The sequence below is a fragment of the Hylobates moloch genome, unplaced genomic scaffold (assembly GCF_009828535.3).
Source record: "Hylobates moloch isolate HMO894 unplaced genomic scaffold, HMol_V3 SCAFFOLD_10, whole genome shotgun sequence".
Taxonomy (NCBI): domain Eukaryota; kingdom Metazoa; phylum Chordata; class Mammalia; order Primates; family Hylobatidae; genus Hylobates; species Hylobates moloch.
In genome coordinates, this window is record NW_026652285.1 from 97,491,521 (window position 1) to 97,509,465 (window position 17,945).

Here is a 17,945-nt window from a genome sequence, read left to right on the forward strand (position 1 = left end):
GCTGGGATTACAGGTGCGAGGCACCGCACCCAGCTGTGTATTATATATTCTTGATTAAGACATAAAACCAACTTTGGAAACCACAGATCTGACCTTGTTGCATGTGTGATTTGGTCCCCTGACTCACTCTTGGGTGTAGCAGGAAGACCTCCTGTAGAGAGAATCAGGAGACCTGAACCCATAGTCAACCTTGGCCATTGGCCAACCAAGGAATTTAGAGCAAGCCATTTTCTGACTGGGCAGGAGTCCATGTCTATAAAATGAGGGTATAAAATGATTTTTGAAGCCTCTTTTAGTTCTCTGGTTCAGTGATTCTAAGATGTTAACTTTATTAAGTTAATGTGGACTTTCAGTATTTTGCATTAGTTCATTATTTTGCATTAGTATTGGGATAAGAAGTAAAACCACTCTCTTCTCAGCAACTAGTCTCTTGATACATAATTGTTGCTATTGATAATTCGGTTAAGTATTTGAAGTTTGTTTTTTCTTTCTTTTTTTTCCAGAGAACTCTTATTGTTAGTCAATGGTAATTTATTCTTGAGTTGCTCTGAATACCTACTAGTGCCATAATATTCCAAATGAACCTGGTTATCCATTTCTTGGGGGTGGGTTTTGTTTAGAGGTTATGGGTGATGGTGAAAGTGCACATGATTCTCCCCGTGACGAAGCACTGCAGAACATCTCGGCTGATGATCTCCCAGACTCTGCAAGCCAAGCAGCCCACCCGCAGGATTCAGCTTTCTCTTACAGGTATTTCTTTTATAGGATTTGGGACTTTAGGGTTTGGACTTTTCAGCACCATTGCAGTCACGTCAAGTCAAGTGATGTGTTGAGTCAATAAATGTATAAAGCAGGGAGAGAAAAATGAAATGCTATTTACTAAGAAGACTTTGTTTCAGTTGTAGATGTTATGTATCAAAGGTGTTCATTCAAGGATTTAAAAAACTCGCTGGGTGTGGTGGCTCACGCCTGTAATCCCAGCAATTTAGGAGGCCGAGACAGGTGGATTGCTGGAGCCCAGGAGTTGGAGACCAGCTTGGGCAACATAGTGAAATCCCATCTCTATAAAAAAGAAAAAGGAAAAAAAAAGGAAGAAACGGTTTCTTGTCAGGTAGTGAGCTTATTTTGTGGCATCATCAGCGTTTCTAAAGAGATGTGCCAGGAGGCATTCCAAATCCGGGTGTTGGGGGCTTCTGACTTCTGTGGTCCCTCCCACTCTGCCATAATATGCTTTTCCGATTCTTATAGCACCCGTCATAGAACTCAGTGTATGAAAAAAGGTCAGAAAGGATTTGTTGTTTGATTCTGGTGCTTTAAAGAATGGTCCTTGCCCTGAGCACACCTGGCTCCTTGGGTAGTTAGAAAGCCTGTTCTTTTAAGTGGAGTGTCAGTTAAGAATCATCTTCTTTAAAATGTTTGAAACATTTGAGTCCTAAGGTAACATTAATTTATATAGTAAATATTTGTAAAATGTGACCATATCTGGATAAAGAAATTAATGTATTTTCTACTCATTTTTCAGAGATGCGAAAAAGAAACTGAGGCTTGCTCTTTGCTCTGCGGACTCTGTTGCCTTCCCTGTGCTGACCCATTCAACAAGGAATGGTTTACCAGACCACACAGACCCAGAAGGTAAATTGCTGCAGGATCGTTTAATTTTTCCTATGTTTATGGGTTGCACCATATGAAATTGCCAGTATTCAGCTGTTGAAGCTGTTCAACAATTCCATATGGTTCAACTTAATATGTTTATATTAGTGTCACTTAAGGGCACTTTGATTACTGATGGTTTATTAAAGTATTTTCTAATTGGGAGTGGCAATACAGCTTAGTTCTAATGATACATGACAAAGCAGAATTGACATCCCAAATGCTGAGAGTTAGCTTAATTAAGCACATGGAAATTCTTAATAATAACAGAATTCTTGTATCTTTTATTTAGACAATGAAATTGTATGCTTCTTAAAAGTTCAAATAGCTGAAGCAATTAATTTACAAGATAAGAATCTAATGGCTCAACTTCAAGAAACAATGCGTTGTGTGTGCCGTTTTGATAATAGGACTTGTAGGAAACTGCTGGCTTCGATTGCTGAGGACTACAGGTAATATACCTCACCTGTTCAGCTTTTAAACCTAGTTGTTAGCTGCAAGTATTTTCTTTTTTATCCTTATTTCAGAAATGAATCTAGGCTTCCTACAAAGTGCTTGGCTATATTTTCCTGGATGTAGATTTCTGTGTTACTCTGTTCTCACGCTGCTGATAAAGACATACCCGAGACTAGGCAATTTACCAAAGAAAGAGGTTTATTGGACTTACAGTTCCATGTAGCTGGGAGGCCTCACAATCATGGCGGAAGGTGAAAGGCACATCTCACATGGCAGCAGACGAGAAGAGAGCTTGTGCAGGGAAACCCCCCTTTTTTAAAACCATCAGATCTTGTGAGACTTATTCACTATCATGAGAACAGCACAAGAAAGACCTGTCCCCATTGATTCAATTACCTCCCACTGGGTCCCTCCCACAACACATGGGAATTCAAGATGAGATTTGGGTGGGGACACAGCCAAACCATATCTTTCTGCCCCTTGCTTCTCCCAACTCATGTCCTCACATTTCAAAACCAATCATGCCTTCCCAACAGTTTCCCAAAGTCTTAACTCATTTTAGCATTAACTCAGAAGTCCACAGTCAAAAGTCTCATCTGAGACAAGGCAAGTCCTTTCCACCTATGAACCTGTAAAATCAAAATCAAGTTAGTTACTTCCTGGATACAATGGAGGTGCAGGCATTGGGTAAATACAGCCATTCCAAATGAGAAAAATTGGCAGAAACAAAGGGGCTGCAGGCCCCATCCAAGTCTGAAATCCAGCAGGGCTGTCAAATCTTAAAGCTTCAAAATGAACTCCTTTGACTCCATGTCTCACATCCAGGTCACGCTGATGCAAGAGGTGGGTTCCCATGGTCTTTTTTTTTTTGTTTCCCGAGATGGAATTTCGCTCTTGTTGCCCAGGCTGGAGTGCAATGGTGCGATCTTGGCCCACTGCAACCTCTACCTCCTGGGTTCAAGCAATTCCCCTGCTTCAGCCTCCCAGGTAGCTGGGATTACAGGCATGCACCACCACGCCTGGCTAATTTTGTATTTTTTAGTAGAGATGGGGTGTCACCATATTAGCCAGGCTGGTCTTGAACTCCTGACCTCAAGTGATCCACGTAACTCAGCCTCCCAAAGTGCTGGGATTACAGGCGTGAGCCACCACACCCAGCCAGGGTTCCCATGGTCTTAGGCAGCTCCGCTCCTGTGGCTTTGCAGGGTATAGCCACTTTCCCGGCTGCTTTCATGGGCTAGTGTGGAGTTGCTGGCTTTTCTAGGTGCACGGTGCAAGCTGCCAGTGGATCTGCCATTCTGAAGTCTGGAAGACAGTGGCCCTCTTCTCACAGCTCTACTAGGCAGTGCGCCAGTAGGGACTCTTTGTGGAGGCTCCGACCCCATATTTCCTTTCCGCACTGCCCTTGCAGAGGTTCCCCATGAGGACCCTGCCCCTGCAGCAAACTTCTGCCTGGGCATCCAGGCGTTTCCATACATCTTTTGAAATCTAGGTGGAGGTTCCCAAACCCCATTCTTGACTTCTGTGCACCCACAGGCTCAACACCACATGGAAGCTGCCAAGGCTTGGGGCTTGCACTCTCTGAAGCCACAGCCTGAGCTCTGTGTTGGCCCCTTTCAGCCATGGCCGGAGCAGCTGGAAGGCAGGGTACCAAGTCCCTAGGCTGCACACAGCATGGGGACCCTGGGCCTGGCCCATGAAACCATTTTTCCTCCTAGGCCTCTGGGCCTGTGATGAGAGGGGCTGCCATGAAGACCTCTGACATGCCCTGGAGATATTTTCCCCATTGTCTTGGGGATTAATATTCAGCTCCTCATTACTTATGCAAATTTCTATAGCCAGCTTGAATTTCTTCTCAGAAAATGGGATTTTGTTTTCTATTGCATCGTCAGGCTGCAAAGTTTCTGAATGCTTATGCTCTGCTTCCCTTATAAAACTGTATGCTGGCCAGGCACGGTAGCTCATGCCTGTAATCCTAGCACTTTGGGAGGCCAAGGCAGGTGGATCACCCAAGGTCAGGAGTTCGACACCAGCCTGGCCAACATGGTGAAACCCTGTCTCTACTAAAAATACAAAAAATTAGCTGGATGTGGTGGTGGGTGCCTGTAATCCTAGCTACTTGGGAGGCTGAGACAGGAGAATCGCTTGAACCTGGAAGCAGAGGTTACAGTGAGGTGAGATCACGCCACTGCACTCCAGGCTGGGCAACAAGAGTGAAACTCTGTCTCAAGAAAAAAAAAAAACAAACCTTTAATAGCACCCAAGTCACCTCTTGAATGCTTTGCTGCTTAGAAATTTCTTCTGCCAGATACTGTAAATCATCTCTCTCAAGTTCAAAGTTCCACAAATCTCTAGGGCAAGGGCAAAATACCACCAGTGTCTTTGCTAAAACATAACAAGAGTCACCTTTGCACCAGTTCCCAACAAGTTCCTCATCTCCACCTCAGCCTGGACCTTATCGTTCATATCACTGTCAGCATTTTCGTCAAAGCCATTCAACAAATCTCTAGGAAGTTCCAAACTTTCCCACATTTTCCTGTCTTCTTCTGAGCCCTCCAAACTATTCCAATCTCTGCCTGTTACCCAGTTCCAAAGCTGCTTTCACATTTTCAGGTATCTTTTTAGCAGTACCCCACTCTCAGTACCAATTTACTGTATTTGTCTGTTATCATGCTGCTGATAAAGACATACCTGAGACTGGGCAATTTAACAAAAGAAAGAGGTTTAATTGAACTTAACAGTTCCATGTGGCTGGGGAGGCCTCAAAATTATGGTGGAAGGTGAAAGGCACATTTCACATGGCAGCAGACGAGAAGAAAGCTTGTGCAGGGAAATTCCGTGTTTTAAAACAATCAGATCTCTTGAGACTTACTATCACGAGAACAGCACAGGAAAGACCTGCCTCCATGATTCAATTCCCTCCCACCGGGTCCCTCCCACAACACGTGGGAATTCAAGATGAGATTTGCATGGGGAACACAGCCAAATCATATCAATTTCTAAGCAACATATTTGGATATTTAGTCTGGAAATGTAGTTATAAATGAGCAGTTCCAAATAGAAGAGTGCAGTTTACTTCAGCTTTGCACAAAAGCAGGTAAAGAGGTATGCCTATATTGTGAGGCCAGGACAACTAGAATATCATATTTCTTTTTTTAGTGGTGATAGGAAAGCCTACTTTCCTGGACCAGAGAAGCAGAAGTAAGTAGCCTTAGGAATTGCTGTGCTTTTTCTGCTGCCAGTCCCCTGCTCATGATTATGGAGAAAAATGTAACTGAGATGCTTAGATAGTGAGGAGGCTTCAAGGCTTAGGGAATGGGCACTCTAGTGAATGTGACATTTAGACTATAAGCAAGTAATTGGTGGGGGATGTTTGTGACCTAGTGACTTACAACCTGTATTTGTTGTTATTGTTAGTCATCTGTAACTGTCAATTTCCTATTAAGTATGAGGTCCTATAGCTCCAGTATAAAATACACCAAGTATGCAGAGGGGCTTAGTAACGTTTAGTGAATTAGGTAACTAAGTCTTCAGCCCAATAGATCCTCCCAAACAAAATGCACAATGGGTGTGTTCTTCAGCTGGCACCATGATCAGTCTCTACCATGTCTGCAGCCTGACATGCTACTTTGTATATGTGCTACTGAAGAGAGCACAGACATGCTACTTTGTAAAACCAGTCTGTGCAGTAATTTTCCTAAAGAAAAGTTAGGATCCTTATTCTTCAAAGAGAGTATGCACTGAATATATCTGATGTCATGCAAAGTATTTTTCCTTTTAGAAAAAGAGCCCCATATATTGCTTATCTCACTCGTTGTCGACAAGGACTACAGACCACACAGGCTCACCTGGAAAGGCTATTGCAAAGGGTTTTGCGGGACAAAGAAGTGGCCAATCGATACTTTACCACTGTCTGTGTGAGATTACTGCTTGAGAGCAAAGAAAAGAAGATCAGGGAATTCATTCAAGGTAACTCAATACCTTTAGTTTAAGCATCTCTTCACCTGTAATATTGTTGGGAAGATTTAGAAATACTGTTTTGTTTTGCTAGTTTGTTCAAGTATCTGCATGCCTTAAATACCCAATTATTTTATGGAATCTTAATAAATTAAACTTTGATGTCAAACCAATAAATTGCATTTTTCTCCTGGGTTGAATATCTGTAGCTTACTTTTTAAATTGGGGACATTGGTAAATTTTTGGGTCTATATAAATTTTCTCATTTTTTTTTAAAAAAACCAAACTTTTTTTTTTTTTTTTTTTTTTTTTTTAGAAACTTTTGAGACGGAGTCTTGCTCTGTCGCCAGGCTGGAGTGCAGTGGTGCAATCTCGGCTCACTGCAACCTCTGACTCCCTGGTTCAAGGGATTCTCCTGCCTCAGCCTCCCGAGTAGCTGGGATTACAGGCACGCACCACCACGCCCAGCTAATTTTCATATTTTTAGTAGAGATGGGGTTTCACCATGTTGGCCAGAATGGTCTCAATCTCCTGACCTCGTGATCCACCCACCTCGGCTTCCCAAGGTGCTGGGATTACAGGCATGAGCCACTGTGCCTGGCCTAGAAACATATTTTTATAACAAATTCCTTGCACTTAAACTTTCACATATTTCTTACTTTTTCTCCTGATTTAATTATATGGCTACATATTGTCCTAAAATAAACTACACTGAAACACTTTTGGCTTTAAGATCATGGTGTCCGCATAGCTAGTAATTAAAATTATTTCTATGATTTCCTTTTTGAAATTATTTAGATAGTTTTTATTAAACTATTTAAAAATTATTATTTTGCTTTGGAGACTTTCAGAAACTCACCGCAGCTGATGATAAAACTGCTCAGGTAGAAGATTTTCTGCAGTTTCTTTACGGTGCAATGGCCCAGGATGTCATATGGCAAAACGCGAGTGAAGAACAGCTTCAAGATGCACAGCTGGCCATTGAGCGAAGCGTGATGAACCGGATTTTCAAGCTCGCCTTCTACCCTAATCAGGATGGGGACATACTTCGAGACCAGTGAGTACTTCTATGTTGAGTGTCTATGTGGAACTACATAGGGATCTACCAGGTAGCCCATATTTTAGGCAAGCTATATGTGTAACTTAGTATCTGATTGTAAAAGGAAATGCATTGGTTACCATTTTTCACCTGTCAGAGTTACATGATCACAAAGAATGATAATACCCAGTTTTCAGGGATGTGGGCAGTCAAGCTGGAAGGAGTAGAAATTGGTATAGCCTCTTTGGAAAGCACTGCTGTTTACTCTGCCTTAACTAATCTTCCCTTCCTTCTTGTGATTAAGTCTTACTTATGCTTCGGGTCTTGACTTAAGTATGGTTTCCCTGATGAAGCCTCTCCTGACTAGGTTACATCCTGTTAGGGCTCTCTCAGGCCTCGGTGCCTTTCTTTAGCACTTGCCACAGTTGCCATTTGACATCTGTTTGAGTAATGGTTTCTGAACCCAGCCCTACTAACATTTGGGGCCAGATTGTTGATGATGTGGGAGGCTGTCCTGTGCATTATAGGATCTTTAGGAGCATCCCTGGCCTCTACACACAAGATGCCAGTAATACCCCCCCCCCCCAATTGTGACAACCAAATGTCTTCAGACATTCCCAAATGTCCCTTTGGAGGGGGGCAAAATTCTCCCGTTCTTTTTTTCTTTTTCTTTTTTCTTGAGACAGGGTCTTGCCCTGTCACCCAGGCTGGAGTGCAGTGGCATGATCACAGCTCACTGAAGCCTCAACCTCCCAGGCTCATGTGACAAGTGATCCTCCTACCTTGGCCTCCCAAATCGCTGGTACTATAGGTACACACCATGACACCTGGCTGATTTTGTTTTTATTTATTTATTTAGACGGAGTGTCACTCTGTGGCCTAGGCTGGAGTACAGTGGCGTGATCTCAGCTCACTGCAGCCTCTGCCTCCTGGGCTTAAGCGATTCTCCTGCCTCAGCCTCCCAAGCAGCTGAGACTACAGGCATGTGCCACCATGCCCCGCTAATTTTTTTTGTGTTTTTAGTAGAGATGGGGTTTCACCATGTTGGCCAGGCTGGTGTCGAACTTCTGACCTCAGATGATCCGCTCGTCTTGGCCTCCCAAAGTGCTGAGATTACAGGCATGAGCCACTGCACCCAGCCTTGTTTATTTTTTGTAGAGACGAGGTCTCGCTGTGTTGCCCAGGTTGGTCTCAAACTGCTAGACTCAAGCGATCCTTCTGCTTCAGCCTCCCAAAGTGCTGGGATAAGAGCTGGGATAACAGGGCATGAGCCACCATGCCTGGCTTCTCCCCTGTTCTTAATCACTGGTTTGTGTGATCGTTTGATGAATGTCCTCTCCACACTGGCTTATTCCCTCTGCGAGACCAGGAAATAATGCTTTTATTAACCATTCTAACAGCACCAGGCACAGTGGTTGGCTTCTAATATATGCTCATTATATATTTATTAAGAATGAACAGTTGGTCGGGCGTCATGGCTCACACTTGTAATTGCAGCACTTTGGGAGGCCAAGGCAGGTGGATCACCTGAGGTCAGGAGTTCGAGACCAGCCTGGCCAACATGATGAAAGCCCATCTCTACTAAAAATACAAAAATTAGCTGGGTGTGGTGGCATGCGTCTATAGTCCCAGCTGCTCAGGAGGCTGAATAGGGAGGATCACTTGAACACAAGAGGCAGAGGTTGCAGTGAGCTGAGATTGCGCCACTGCACTCCAGCCTAGGCAACAGAGTGAGACTCTGTCTGAAAAAAAAAGAGAGAGAGAGAGAGAATGAACAGTTAAGTATTTGAATACCAGAAAATGCCTGGAATTATATGGCTTATGAGTTATATCTCAATAAAGCTGTTTAAAAATATTAATCCTGGCTGGGCGCAGTGGCATATGCCTGTAATCCCATCACTTTGGGAGGCCGAGGCAGGTGGATCACCTGAGGGTCAGGAGTTGGAGACCAGCCTGGCCAACATGGTGAAACCGTGTCTACTAAAAATACAAAAATTAGCCAGGTATGGTGGCTCACATCTGTCATGCCAGCTACTCAGGAGGCTGTAGCAGGAGGATTGCTTGAACCCAGGAGGCAGAGGTTGCAGAGAGCCGAGATCACACCACTGCACTCCAACCTGGCCAACAGAGCGAAGCTCTGTCTTAAAAAAAAAAAAAACAAAGAAAAAAATTAATCTTGGAAAAAATTAACCTGGAATAGTAATAGTGATTATTTTTGGGTAAAGAGACTAGGGAAGATTTTGCAGTTTTATTTTTCCTCCTCTGTATTTTATCCTTTTTTTGAGATAGTCTCGCTCTGTCACCCAGGCTGGAGTGCAATGGGGCGATCTCAGCTCACTGCAACCTCCGCCTCCGAAGTTCAAGCGGTTCTCCTGCCTCAGCCTGCTGAGTAGCTGGGATTACAGGCACATGGCACCGTGCCCAGCTAATTTTTGTATTTTTAGTAGAGATGGGTTTTCACCATGTTGCCCAGGCTGGCCTCGAACTCCTGACCTCAAGTGATCTGCCCATCTTGGCCTCCTGAAGTACTGGGGTTACAGGCATGAGCCACCCTGCCCGGCCGTCTGTATTTTCTTGAGCACTGCTTCATAACCCTGTTTCTGACCTCAACCATGTTAAAGTTGTTACCATGCTTCTTAACAGTGACAGTGGCTTACTGCGCCTGACTCCCAGGGGTCCGTTTAATAGGATCCTCGGGGTGTGGGTTATGTTTGTATGAAATATTTTTCATGGAGATTTTCAGATGTTGCATAGATATTTGAGAGAATTCACTTTCCTGTGAAATGGGTTAGGATCCTTCCAATCTGCCTTCCTCATTTGTTTATGGTCTCACAGTGTTTGACCCACCCCAGACTTCTATGCTTAATATGCCAGATGGGGCCTATTTTCTCTCCAGAGCACGTTTTTGCCTTTAGGCATAGGATAAGGAATGGGGACATTCAAACCATATTGACTACAAATAGCAACTTTGAAGGAGATTATTTTTCCCCACCCTCCATGGCATTTCTGCGGGGTTTATAGAGGGTGGAAAGCCAACAGAGGAATTGGAAGGAACACAAGCAGCCAGGAAGCTGGGTTCAGCCCCTGCTACTGACACCTGTGTAGTTTAGGCAAGCCTTTTCCCTTTTTAAGCCTACTTCTCTTCGTCTACAAAGTGGAAGGTTGGGTGAATGGTGGAGGCCCTTCTCCATGTAATTAATATCTTTGGTTTCTGGCTTTTGATCCTTCTACTTCCTCTCACTCCCGCCCCCCCACCCCGCTCTTTCTTTTCCTCTGCTTTACAAAATAATGTGTCCAAGCAGCTCCTACTAAGGGCTCCTGTCCTTTCTCCCTTGCAGTGCTGTCTGGTCCAGAGAGGAAAGACTCCCTCCCCTCCCTGCATCCCTTTGGCTCACTCAGCATTTCTGAGCAGATTGGAAAGAATACTTATCTAAGAGGCTCAACTCTAACTGTAATCCATATCTAACTGTAATCCATATCTAGTCAACATGTTCCACGTGTTTTGTAAAAATCAATGATGACTGTTTGTGTACCGTATTTTCTGAAATGAATATTTACATGTGTATTTTGGGGGGTTTTCAGAGTTCTTCATGAACATATCCAGAGATTGTCTAAAGTAGTGACTGCAAATCACAGAGCTCTTCAGATACCAGAGGTAATACAGGTTTATATAGCATGGGTAATGTTAACTAAATGCTGCGTGTTATTATACCATATAATGTTACCACATTTTCAAGGAACTGAAATACAATAAAATATAAAACATCATTTTCACTCTATGTAATTCAGTCTAACTGCAAAGTTCCTGAAGATGCTTTCAGGGATTAAAATTCCCTGGTATGAAATAATAGAAAGCCAGTTGTGAGGAGCCCTTCCTTGAAGCCACTTCTCAAGCCAGCCCTGCTCTCAGGGGCAGTACCTCTCCATCAGTGCTTTTGTAGTCAGGTTTCTACAGAGATGTTTTGAAGAAACGGGAGGCTAATAGCACTCCAAAGAGTCAGATATGCTGTCTCGGGAGAGGTCATTGAGTCTGCATGTGATCTCAGATTACCTTTTAGTCATTGATATTAGCATTTTTACCTGTCCTACATCTCTTAGAAAATAAGAAAACATGAAAATTTCAGGTATTTGAGCTTTCTGGTTGCTTTTGTTACAACCCCCACTAATGAGACATGAATTAGCATAAAATTTTAAATTGTTTTTTTGAATCTGTTATTTCTGGAATTACTGCAACAATGGTACATATTTTTAAATTAACCTCTTTTATCACATGTGATAAATCTAGTTCCTGTGTAGAGCCAGTTTAAGCTAGTTTTAAGGAAAAGCCCTCTTTTAGTAGTTTGTACTTCTGGAATCAGCTACTAAATGTAGAGAAGTTCCATTCTAGCTATTTAAGAAAGAGAATGGTTTGAAATTTTGTGAATTCTAGCTTCTGTGCTGTTTAATGCCCTTTTTCTATTAATGGATATCTGGTTTGCTCTATTTTAAAATGCAAAGCAACTTATTTAAAAGTTTTAAAGTTGGCCGGGCGCAGTGGCTCACGCTTGTAATTCCAGCACTTTGGGAGGCCGAGGTGGGTGGATCACGAGGTCAGGAGATCGAGACCACGGTGAAACCCCGTCTCTACTAAAAATACAAAAAAAAAATTAGCCGGGTGTGGTGGCGGGCGCCTGTAGTCCCAGCTACTTGGAGAGGCTGAGGCAGGAGAATGGCGTGAACCCAGGAGGCGGAGCTTGCAGTGAGCCAAGATTGCGCCACTGCACTCCAGCCTGGGCGACAGAGCGAGACTCCGTCTCAAAAAAAAAAAAAAAAGTTTTAAAGTTATGCTTCAATCTTCAGTGAAGGGGAAAGGGGCCTGCAATATGATTTTACCAAAGAGAGGAAAAAGCAACCACATTATCCTCTGCCTCGTGACACAGAGGTTGCGGTAGTCACTGCGCAGGGTTGCCACTGGATTCAGAATCTGTATATTGTCTATGGTTTCACTTAGGTTTATCTTCGAGAAGCACCATGGCCATCTGCACAGTCAGAAATCAGGACAATAAGTGCTTATAAAACCCCCCGGGACAAAGTGCAGTGCATCCTGAGAATGTGCTCTACGATTATGAACCTCCTGAGCCTGGCCAATGAGGACTCTGTCCCTGGAGCGGATGACTTTGTTCCTGTGTTGGTGTTTGTATTGATAAAGGTGGGCCCCTTACTATTATCAGTTAAGGAGTTATGTGGCATTCTGAGCAGGTGGCACAGGGCTTCACACAACCATATATGTCTTGGTTCTTTTCCAAGTCACAAGCTCTGGGTTACTCAGAAAGAAAGTGCCTAATGTCAAGATTTGTTCTTTTGAGACAGAATCTCACTCTGTCGCCCAGGCTGGAGTGCCGTAGTGTGATCTCAGCCCACTGCAACCTCCATCTCCTGGGTTCAAGCAATTCTAGTGCCTCTGCCACCCAAATAGCTGGGATTACAGGCGTGTGTCACCATGCCCAGCGAATTTTTTTTCATTTTTACTAGAGACAGGGTTTTGCCATGTTGGCCAAGCTGGTCTCGTGGTCTCCAGCTGGCCTCAAGTGATTCGCCCGCCTCAGCCTCCTAAAGTGTTGGGATTATAGACATGAGCCACCATGCCCAGCCAAGATTTGTTCTTACCTTAGGGTTTTCAAAAGAAAGGATGGGAGGACTAGATTCCTAGATGAACATTTTCAGCTAAAAAGCAGTGCCTAGGTCGGGTGCGGTGGCTCATGCTTGTAATCCCAGCACTTTGGGAGGCCGAGGAGGGTGGATCACGAGGTCAGGAATTCAAGACCAGCTTGGCCAAGATGGTGAAACCCCATCTCTACTAAAAATACAAAAATTACAGGCTCCTGTAATCGCAGCTACTCGGGAGGTTGAGGCAGGAGAATCACTTGAACCTGGGCGGCAGAGCTTGTAGTGAGCCGAGATCACACTGCTGCACTCCAGCCTGGGCAACAGAGTGAGACTCCATCTCAAAAAAAAAAAAGCAGTGCCTGAAGTTCTTGGTTGGGGCTCAGTATATAATTATTGAATGAATGGATGAGGGCAGGTTCTTTTTATTATACTTTTACCGTCTTCTTTAATATGGAATTCCTTGCAGTACTTGTCATATAGGCTACCAAAATTACCAATCTCCTTCCTCTTTTAGCTTCTTATTTTGTAATTGTAGTATAAAAGTACTGACATCTCTAGTTCTTGTTGACTTTAAAATTAAAGTTTCATCATTTAAATGGTTTATTTTGAACATTTTGAGGGTGACCATGTAGTTTGGGTGCACACAGCCACTAAGTGATCGTATCACTTGTGTTTTGCAGTCAGCTCAGCCCAGCTGTTGCTGTCTAAAATGTGTGTGACATATATCTTACTATTTCTTAGCGTTGTGATATTTCTACAACCTGAACTCTTAGCTTGGAGGGAGAAACCCATAGGGTTGGCCGTCACAGCTCCTCCTGTTGGCCATCGCTCTTCTGGCTTCCACAGGTGATAAATCTAGTTCCTGTGTAGAGCCAGTTTAAGCTAGTTTTAAGGAAAAGGCCCTAGCTCTTCCTCTTAACCATTTAACAGCCTGTGCCCTTTCTCACCACATGAAGAAGGTAAAAAAATTCAGGAGATGTCCTCTGTTACCTCTGGCAACAGAGGGCATGACATCTTTTCTAGTTTTTTCTTTCTCAGCTTATTCTCCATGGACTTATCAGATATAACTCAGTTTGCTTACAGCATTTATTTGTTATCTAACATTCTGAAATCCTGGGATGTTGAGTAAGACCACAGAGATTAGTTCAGCCTTCTTAGAAACCAGTGAGGTTAAGGACTTGCAAGGATAGAAACCTCTAGATAGATTAGCTGAGATTAGAACCTGAGTTGCCTTTCCAACATATTATTGCTACTCATGGAAACTAAGGTTTACAGATTACTTCCAAAAAATAACTTGGGGGTTGTTTTCAAAAGGATTGGTATGTCTTTCATAGAAGAACATTCGAACACTTACGTGATTTTGGCAGAGCTGTGACATCTGAGTAATTGACTCTTTTTTATTTTTCACTTCTCTAGGCAAATCCACCCTGTTTGCTGTCTACTGTGCAGTATATCAGTAGCTTTTATGCTAGCTGTCTCTCTGGAGAGGAGTCCTATTGGTGGATGCAGTTCACAGCAGCAGTAGAATTCATTAAAACCATCGATGACCGAAAGTGACCAAGACCAAGGCCCACCAAGGCAGCAGACTGTTAATCAGACAAACAGATCTCTGAGAAGGCGCATCAGCTGCTTTGAAGGCTGAAGATTGTTTTTGTATAATATTGTACAGCATCAGGCATTTTAAAGCAGATCTTTACTAAACAGGTTAATGAGCTAACAACAGGTTCTCTCGTCTTTGGGCTCTTTCCTTTCTGAGTTGCATATTCTATTTTCTTGTCCCCAAGTAGAGACTAATACTACAAAAAGGGACCACATTTTTCAAGTATTTCTAAGTATTAAAAAACAAAACAAAAATCTCTTAGAAAATTTCTAGACCTCCATTCTTGGATACCCTTTCTTTCCTTTTATTTTAAAAAAGAACAGTACCCCACTTTTAAGATGCTGTCTTACATTAATGTGCATCTAATGGAAAGAAGATATGAGTTGCACTGAGGATTATAATAGTGGTGCATTAGTGGCATTATCTATAAATACACTCACCTAAATTGAAAAGCTAAGAAGGAAATGTAAATATAATATATATTTATATTTGATGTAATATGGACATCTGCAGATTCTAATAAACAAGGACTATTGCTGATATTAGGCTGTGACATACTGTCTTGTGAAATGGTTTCCTTGACAAAATTTAAGCTGAGCTTAAAAGCAAAAAACAAAAAGTACACAGAAATATTTATTAAAATGTAATACAGTTTATTGAACTTTCTAGGTATGGAGTTTGATGGACAGGGCTGCCTTTAATGAGTGTGAAAGTCACTAAGTCACTTAGACATCTCACCGTGGAAGTTTGTGAGCCTGCATTAGGAGATAGACTGATTACCATACATGACGTAAAAAGGAACAGTGGATAGCTCATACTTTATGGTGGTTCTTCTCCTCTGAAATAATATACTGCAGAAATCCCAGACAGAGCTCCTTACAAACCTTTAATTGTAATATATTTTTGATGATTATTCACATTGAATGCACAGACCAAGAATTCAGTGAATGTCATTTTTAAAAAAACTAATTTGTATTGTCTGCTCTAGTGATACAAGTTTTACTAGTGATAAACTATTTTAATCAACCATACTATTCTTACGGAAAAAAATAATCTATTTTGGCAGGTTTCTGTGCCTTTATTTCCCTCTTCTGAAAAAAAGTCTGTGTTTTCATAGTTTGATTTGCATTGTATATCAATATTAATCAGGAATGGGTTTTGGTGCCTGAAAAATTGGCCATGGAGGCACACCAAAGCTTCAAGCACAAGTCTTGTACGTGGGCCATCACTGTCTGGTTTCACTTTGTGTGTTTCCTAAACACATTGAGCTGCTTTTATAACCAACTCAGCCCCATACTTGAGTCCCTTGTTGTTGGGAGCATTTCCAGGCATCTTTTAAGGGAACTGTGACAAACAGCCTCGGGCAGATGAATACAGAGGCTCTCTGCTGTCTGTCTCTGAGATCTTTGTGTCTGGGAATGCCTAACGATTTTATTTTTTTTCTTTGTTTTTATTTTATTTTATTTTTTTGAGACAGAGTCTCACCCTGTCGCCCAGGCTGGAGTGCAATGGCTCGATCTTGGCTCACTGCAACCTCCACCTCCCAATTCAAGTGATTTGCCTGCCTCAGCCTCCTGAGTAGCTAGGACAACAGGCACGCATCACCACGCCCAGCTAATTTTTGTATTTTTAGTAGAAACGGGGTTTCACCATGTTGGCCAGGATGATCCTCGATCTCCTGACCTCGTGATCCACCTGCCTTGGCCTCCCAAAGTGCTGGGATTGCAAGCGTGAGCCACCGTGCCCAGCCAGAAACTAGATTTTCTTTATGCCTCCACCCCTTCTTATTCATTTACTTTACAATACCAAAATAACAAATTGCATAGGAGTGTGGGATGTGGTTTCTGCCTTCTAGAGAGAGATCAGAATTAAACTAGTACTATGAAATGTCCTTTCGAGTGTTAGGTCAAGAAATCCATGTACAGAGTCGTGCACTTCATTGGCTGTAACTGTCAAACTTGCCTTGTATTAGAAGTTAAATCCCGTCGTAAATACATCACGAGGCCAGCTGTGTGATTTCTGAGACCTAGATGGGAGTCCATTTACTTCAGCCTTTGATTCAGTAAATGTTAAGCAGCAGAAGACTTCGAATGGTTGAAATTCATTGTTACAGGATTTAACTCATAAACCAATGAGAGATTTTTTTTTTCTATACAATGGTTGCTAAGTCTATTCCATGTTAACACTGTGGAAATAAATATGAAGATGTGGACATTGCATCGGGGCTCTTTTCTGTGGAAGAGAAGGTGGTGGGATTGGGGTGAAGGCCTACACTGGAGGCAGGAGATAGGGCTGTGCTGTGTTGGAGCCAGGGCTGAGGGTAGACCCCCAGAGATTTGGCATCTGTGACACCTCTGAAATGGGTTCGGGTGCTCATGACTCCGCAGCTGGCGGAGGAGCACAGCACAGCTGTTGCAGGGGCAGCTAAGATTTCCTCTGAAAATCCTGTCAGGAGCAAGGACTACTTCGGCATTAACCATCACTGTTTGATTTCTTGACAGGTACGTGAGATGGGGAGTGATTTGATTTTTTTTTTTTTTTCCAGAGAAGAGGAATAGTTGTTCCCCAAATGTTTCTTCCTCCACCGCCTTCCAGTATTTATTTTACATGAAAGATTAGTGTAAACGTGCAAAATCAGCCCAGGAAACATTCAGTAGCCACCAGTTATTACATAGAATTTATAAAGTGGATATTAAATGGAGAGAGAGTTGGCTCAGCTCCCCTGAAATCTTGTAGGATTTTCTCTGAGGAAAAGAAAAATCAAGTTTGCATTTTGTATTAATATTCTGCTTTTAGAAGTAATAGAAATACAAGTTGAAGATTGTCTTTACTTACAAAATTATATTTTAATTTTTTTTGAGACACAGTCTTGCTCTGTCACCCAGTCGAGTGCAGTGCTGTGATCTCGGCTCACTGCAACCACCGTCTCCCAGTCTCAAGTGATTCTCATGGCTCAGCCTCCCTGGTTGCTCAGATTACAGGTGTATGCCACCACACCCAGCTACTTTTTATATTTTTTGTAGAGACAGGGTTTCGCCATGTTGGCCAGGCTGGTCTCGAACTCCTGGCCTCAAGTGATCTGCCTACCTCGGCTTCCCAAAGTGCTGGGATTACAGGCGTGAGCCACTGCACCCAACCACAAAATTATATGTATATATATTTAAACATGTCAAACATTTTGCTTTCTTTCTCCATTTTGGGTAAAATCTCAGCCACAATAATTGCTTTCTTCTGCTTTTTCTTTATGAAAACCTGCTTATGAAAGCCTTCTGATACAGATAGTTAAATCGCTGTAGTAGGAGGCTCAGGTTTTCTGAGGGATTGCAAATGTGCTGCATGGTTTTTCTTTTCCTATGTCCTGGAAGCCTTTGTTTAAAGTGGGCTTTACAAATGTGTCCCTGAGGTGCATGGGCAAGAGAACAATCCCAGCCCCAATACAGGGGCTGTGTTCTTGCCGTAAGAATCTGGAGCTGACTGGTGTGCTGAACCCGGGCACTCTTTTTCCTATTGTTTGCCATGGAAATTTCCACTTTGGACCAAGTAAGGTCAACTAGGTGTTTTAAAATTGTTTTCCTCCTATGTGATTGGGTGTGAAGA

At 42.8% G+C, this 17,945-nt stretch overlaps 1 protein-coding gene across 12 annotated transcripts in view; it reads left to right on the top strand.

Annotated features, from left to right (window-relative positions):
• The window catches only part of GAPVD1 (GTPase activating protein and VPS9 domains 1), a 101,951-nt gene extending 85,386 nt beyond the window's left edge, over window positions 1-16,565 (top strand). For all 12 annotated transcript variants that reach the window (XM_032165130.1, XM_032165133.1, XM_032165136.1 and 9 more), the window contains 8 exons: window positions 621-750; window positions 1,523-1,632; window positions 1,943-2,102; window positions 5,888-6,075; window positions 6,907-7,120; window positions 10,685-10,757; window positions 12,093-12,290; window positions 14,165-16,565. In XM_032165130.1, coding sequence (XP_032021021.1) covers window positions 621-750; window positions 1,523-1,632; window positions 1,943-2,102; window positions 5,888-6,075; window positions 6,907-7,120; window positions 10,685-10,757; window positions 12,093-12,290; window positions 14,165-14,305 — 1,214 coding nt within the window. In that variant the 3' untranslated portion in view covers window positions 14,306-16,565. The remainder of the gene's footprint in view (window positions 1-620; window positions 751-1,522; window positions 1,633-1,942; window positions 2,103-5,887; window positions 6,076-6,906; window positions 7,121-10,684; window positions 10,758-12,092; window positions 12,291-14,164) is intronic.
• Window positions 16,566-17,945: the final 1,380 nt, after the last annotated feature.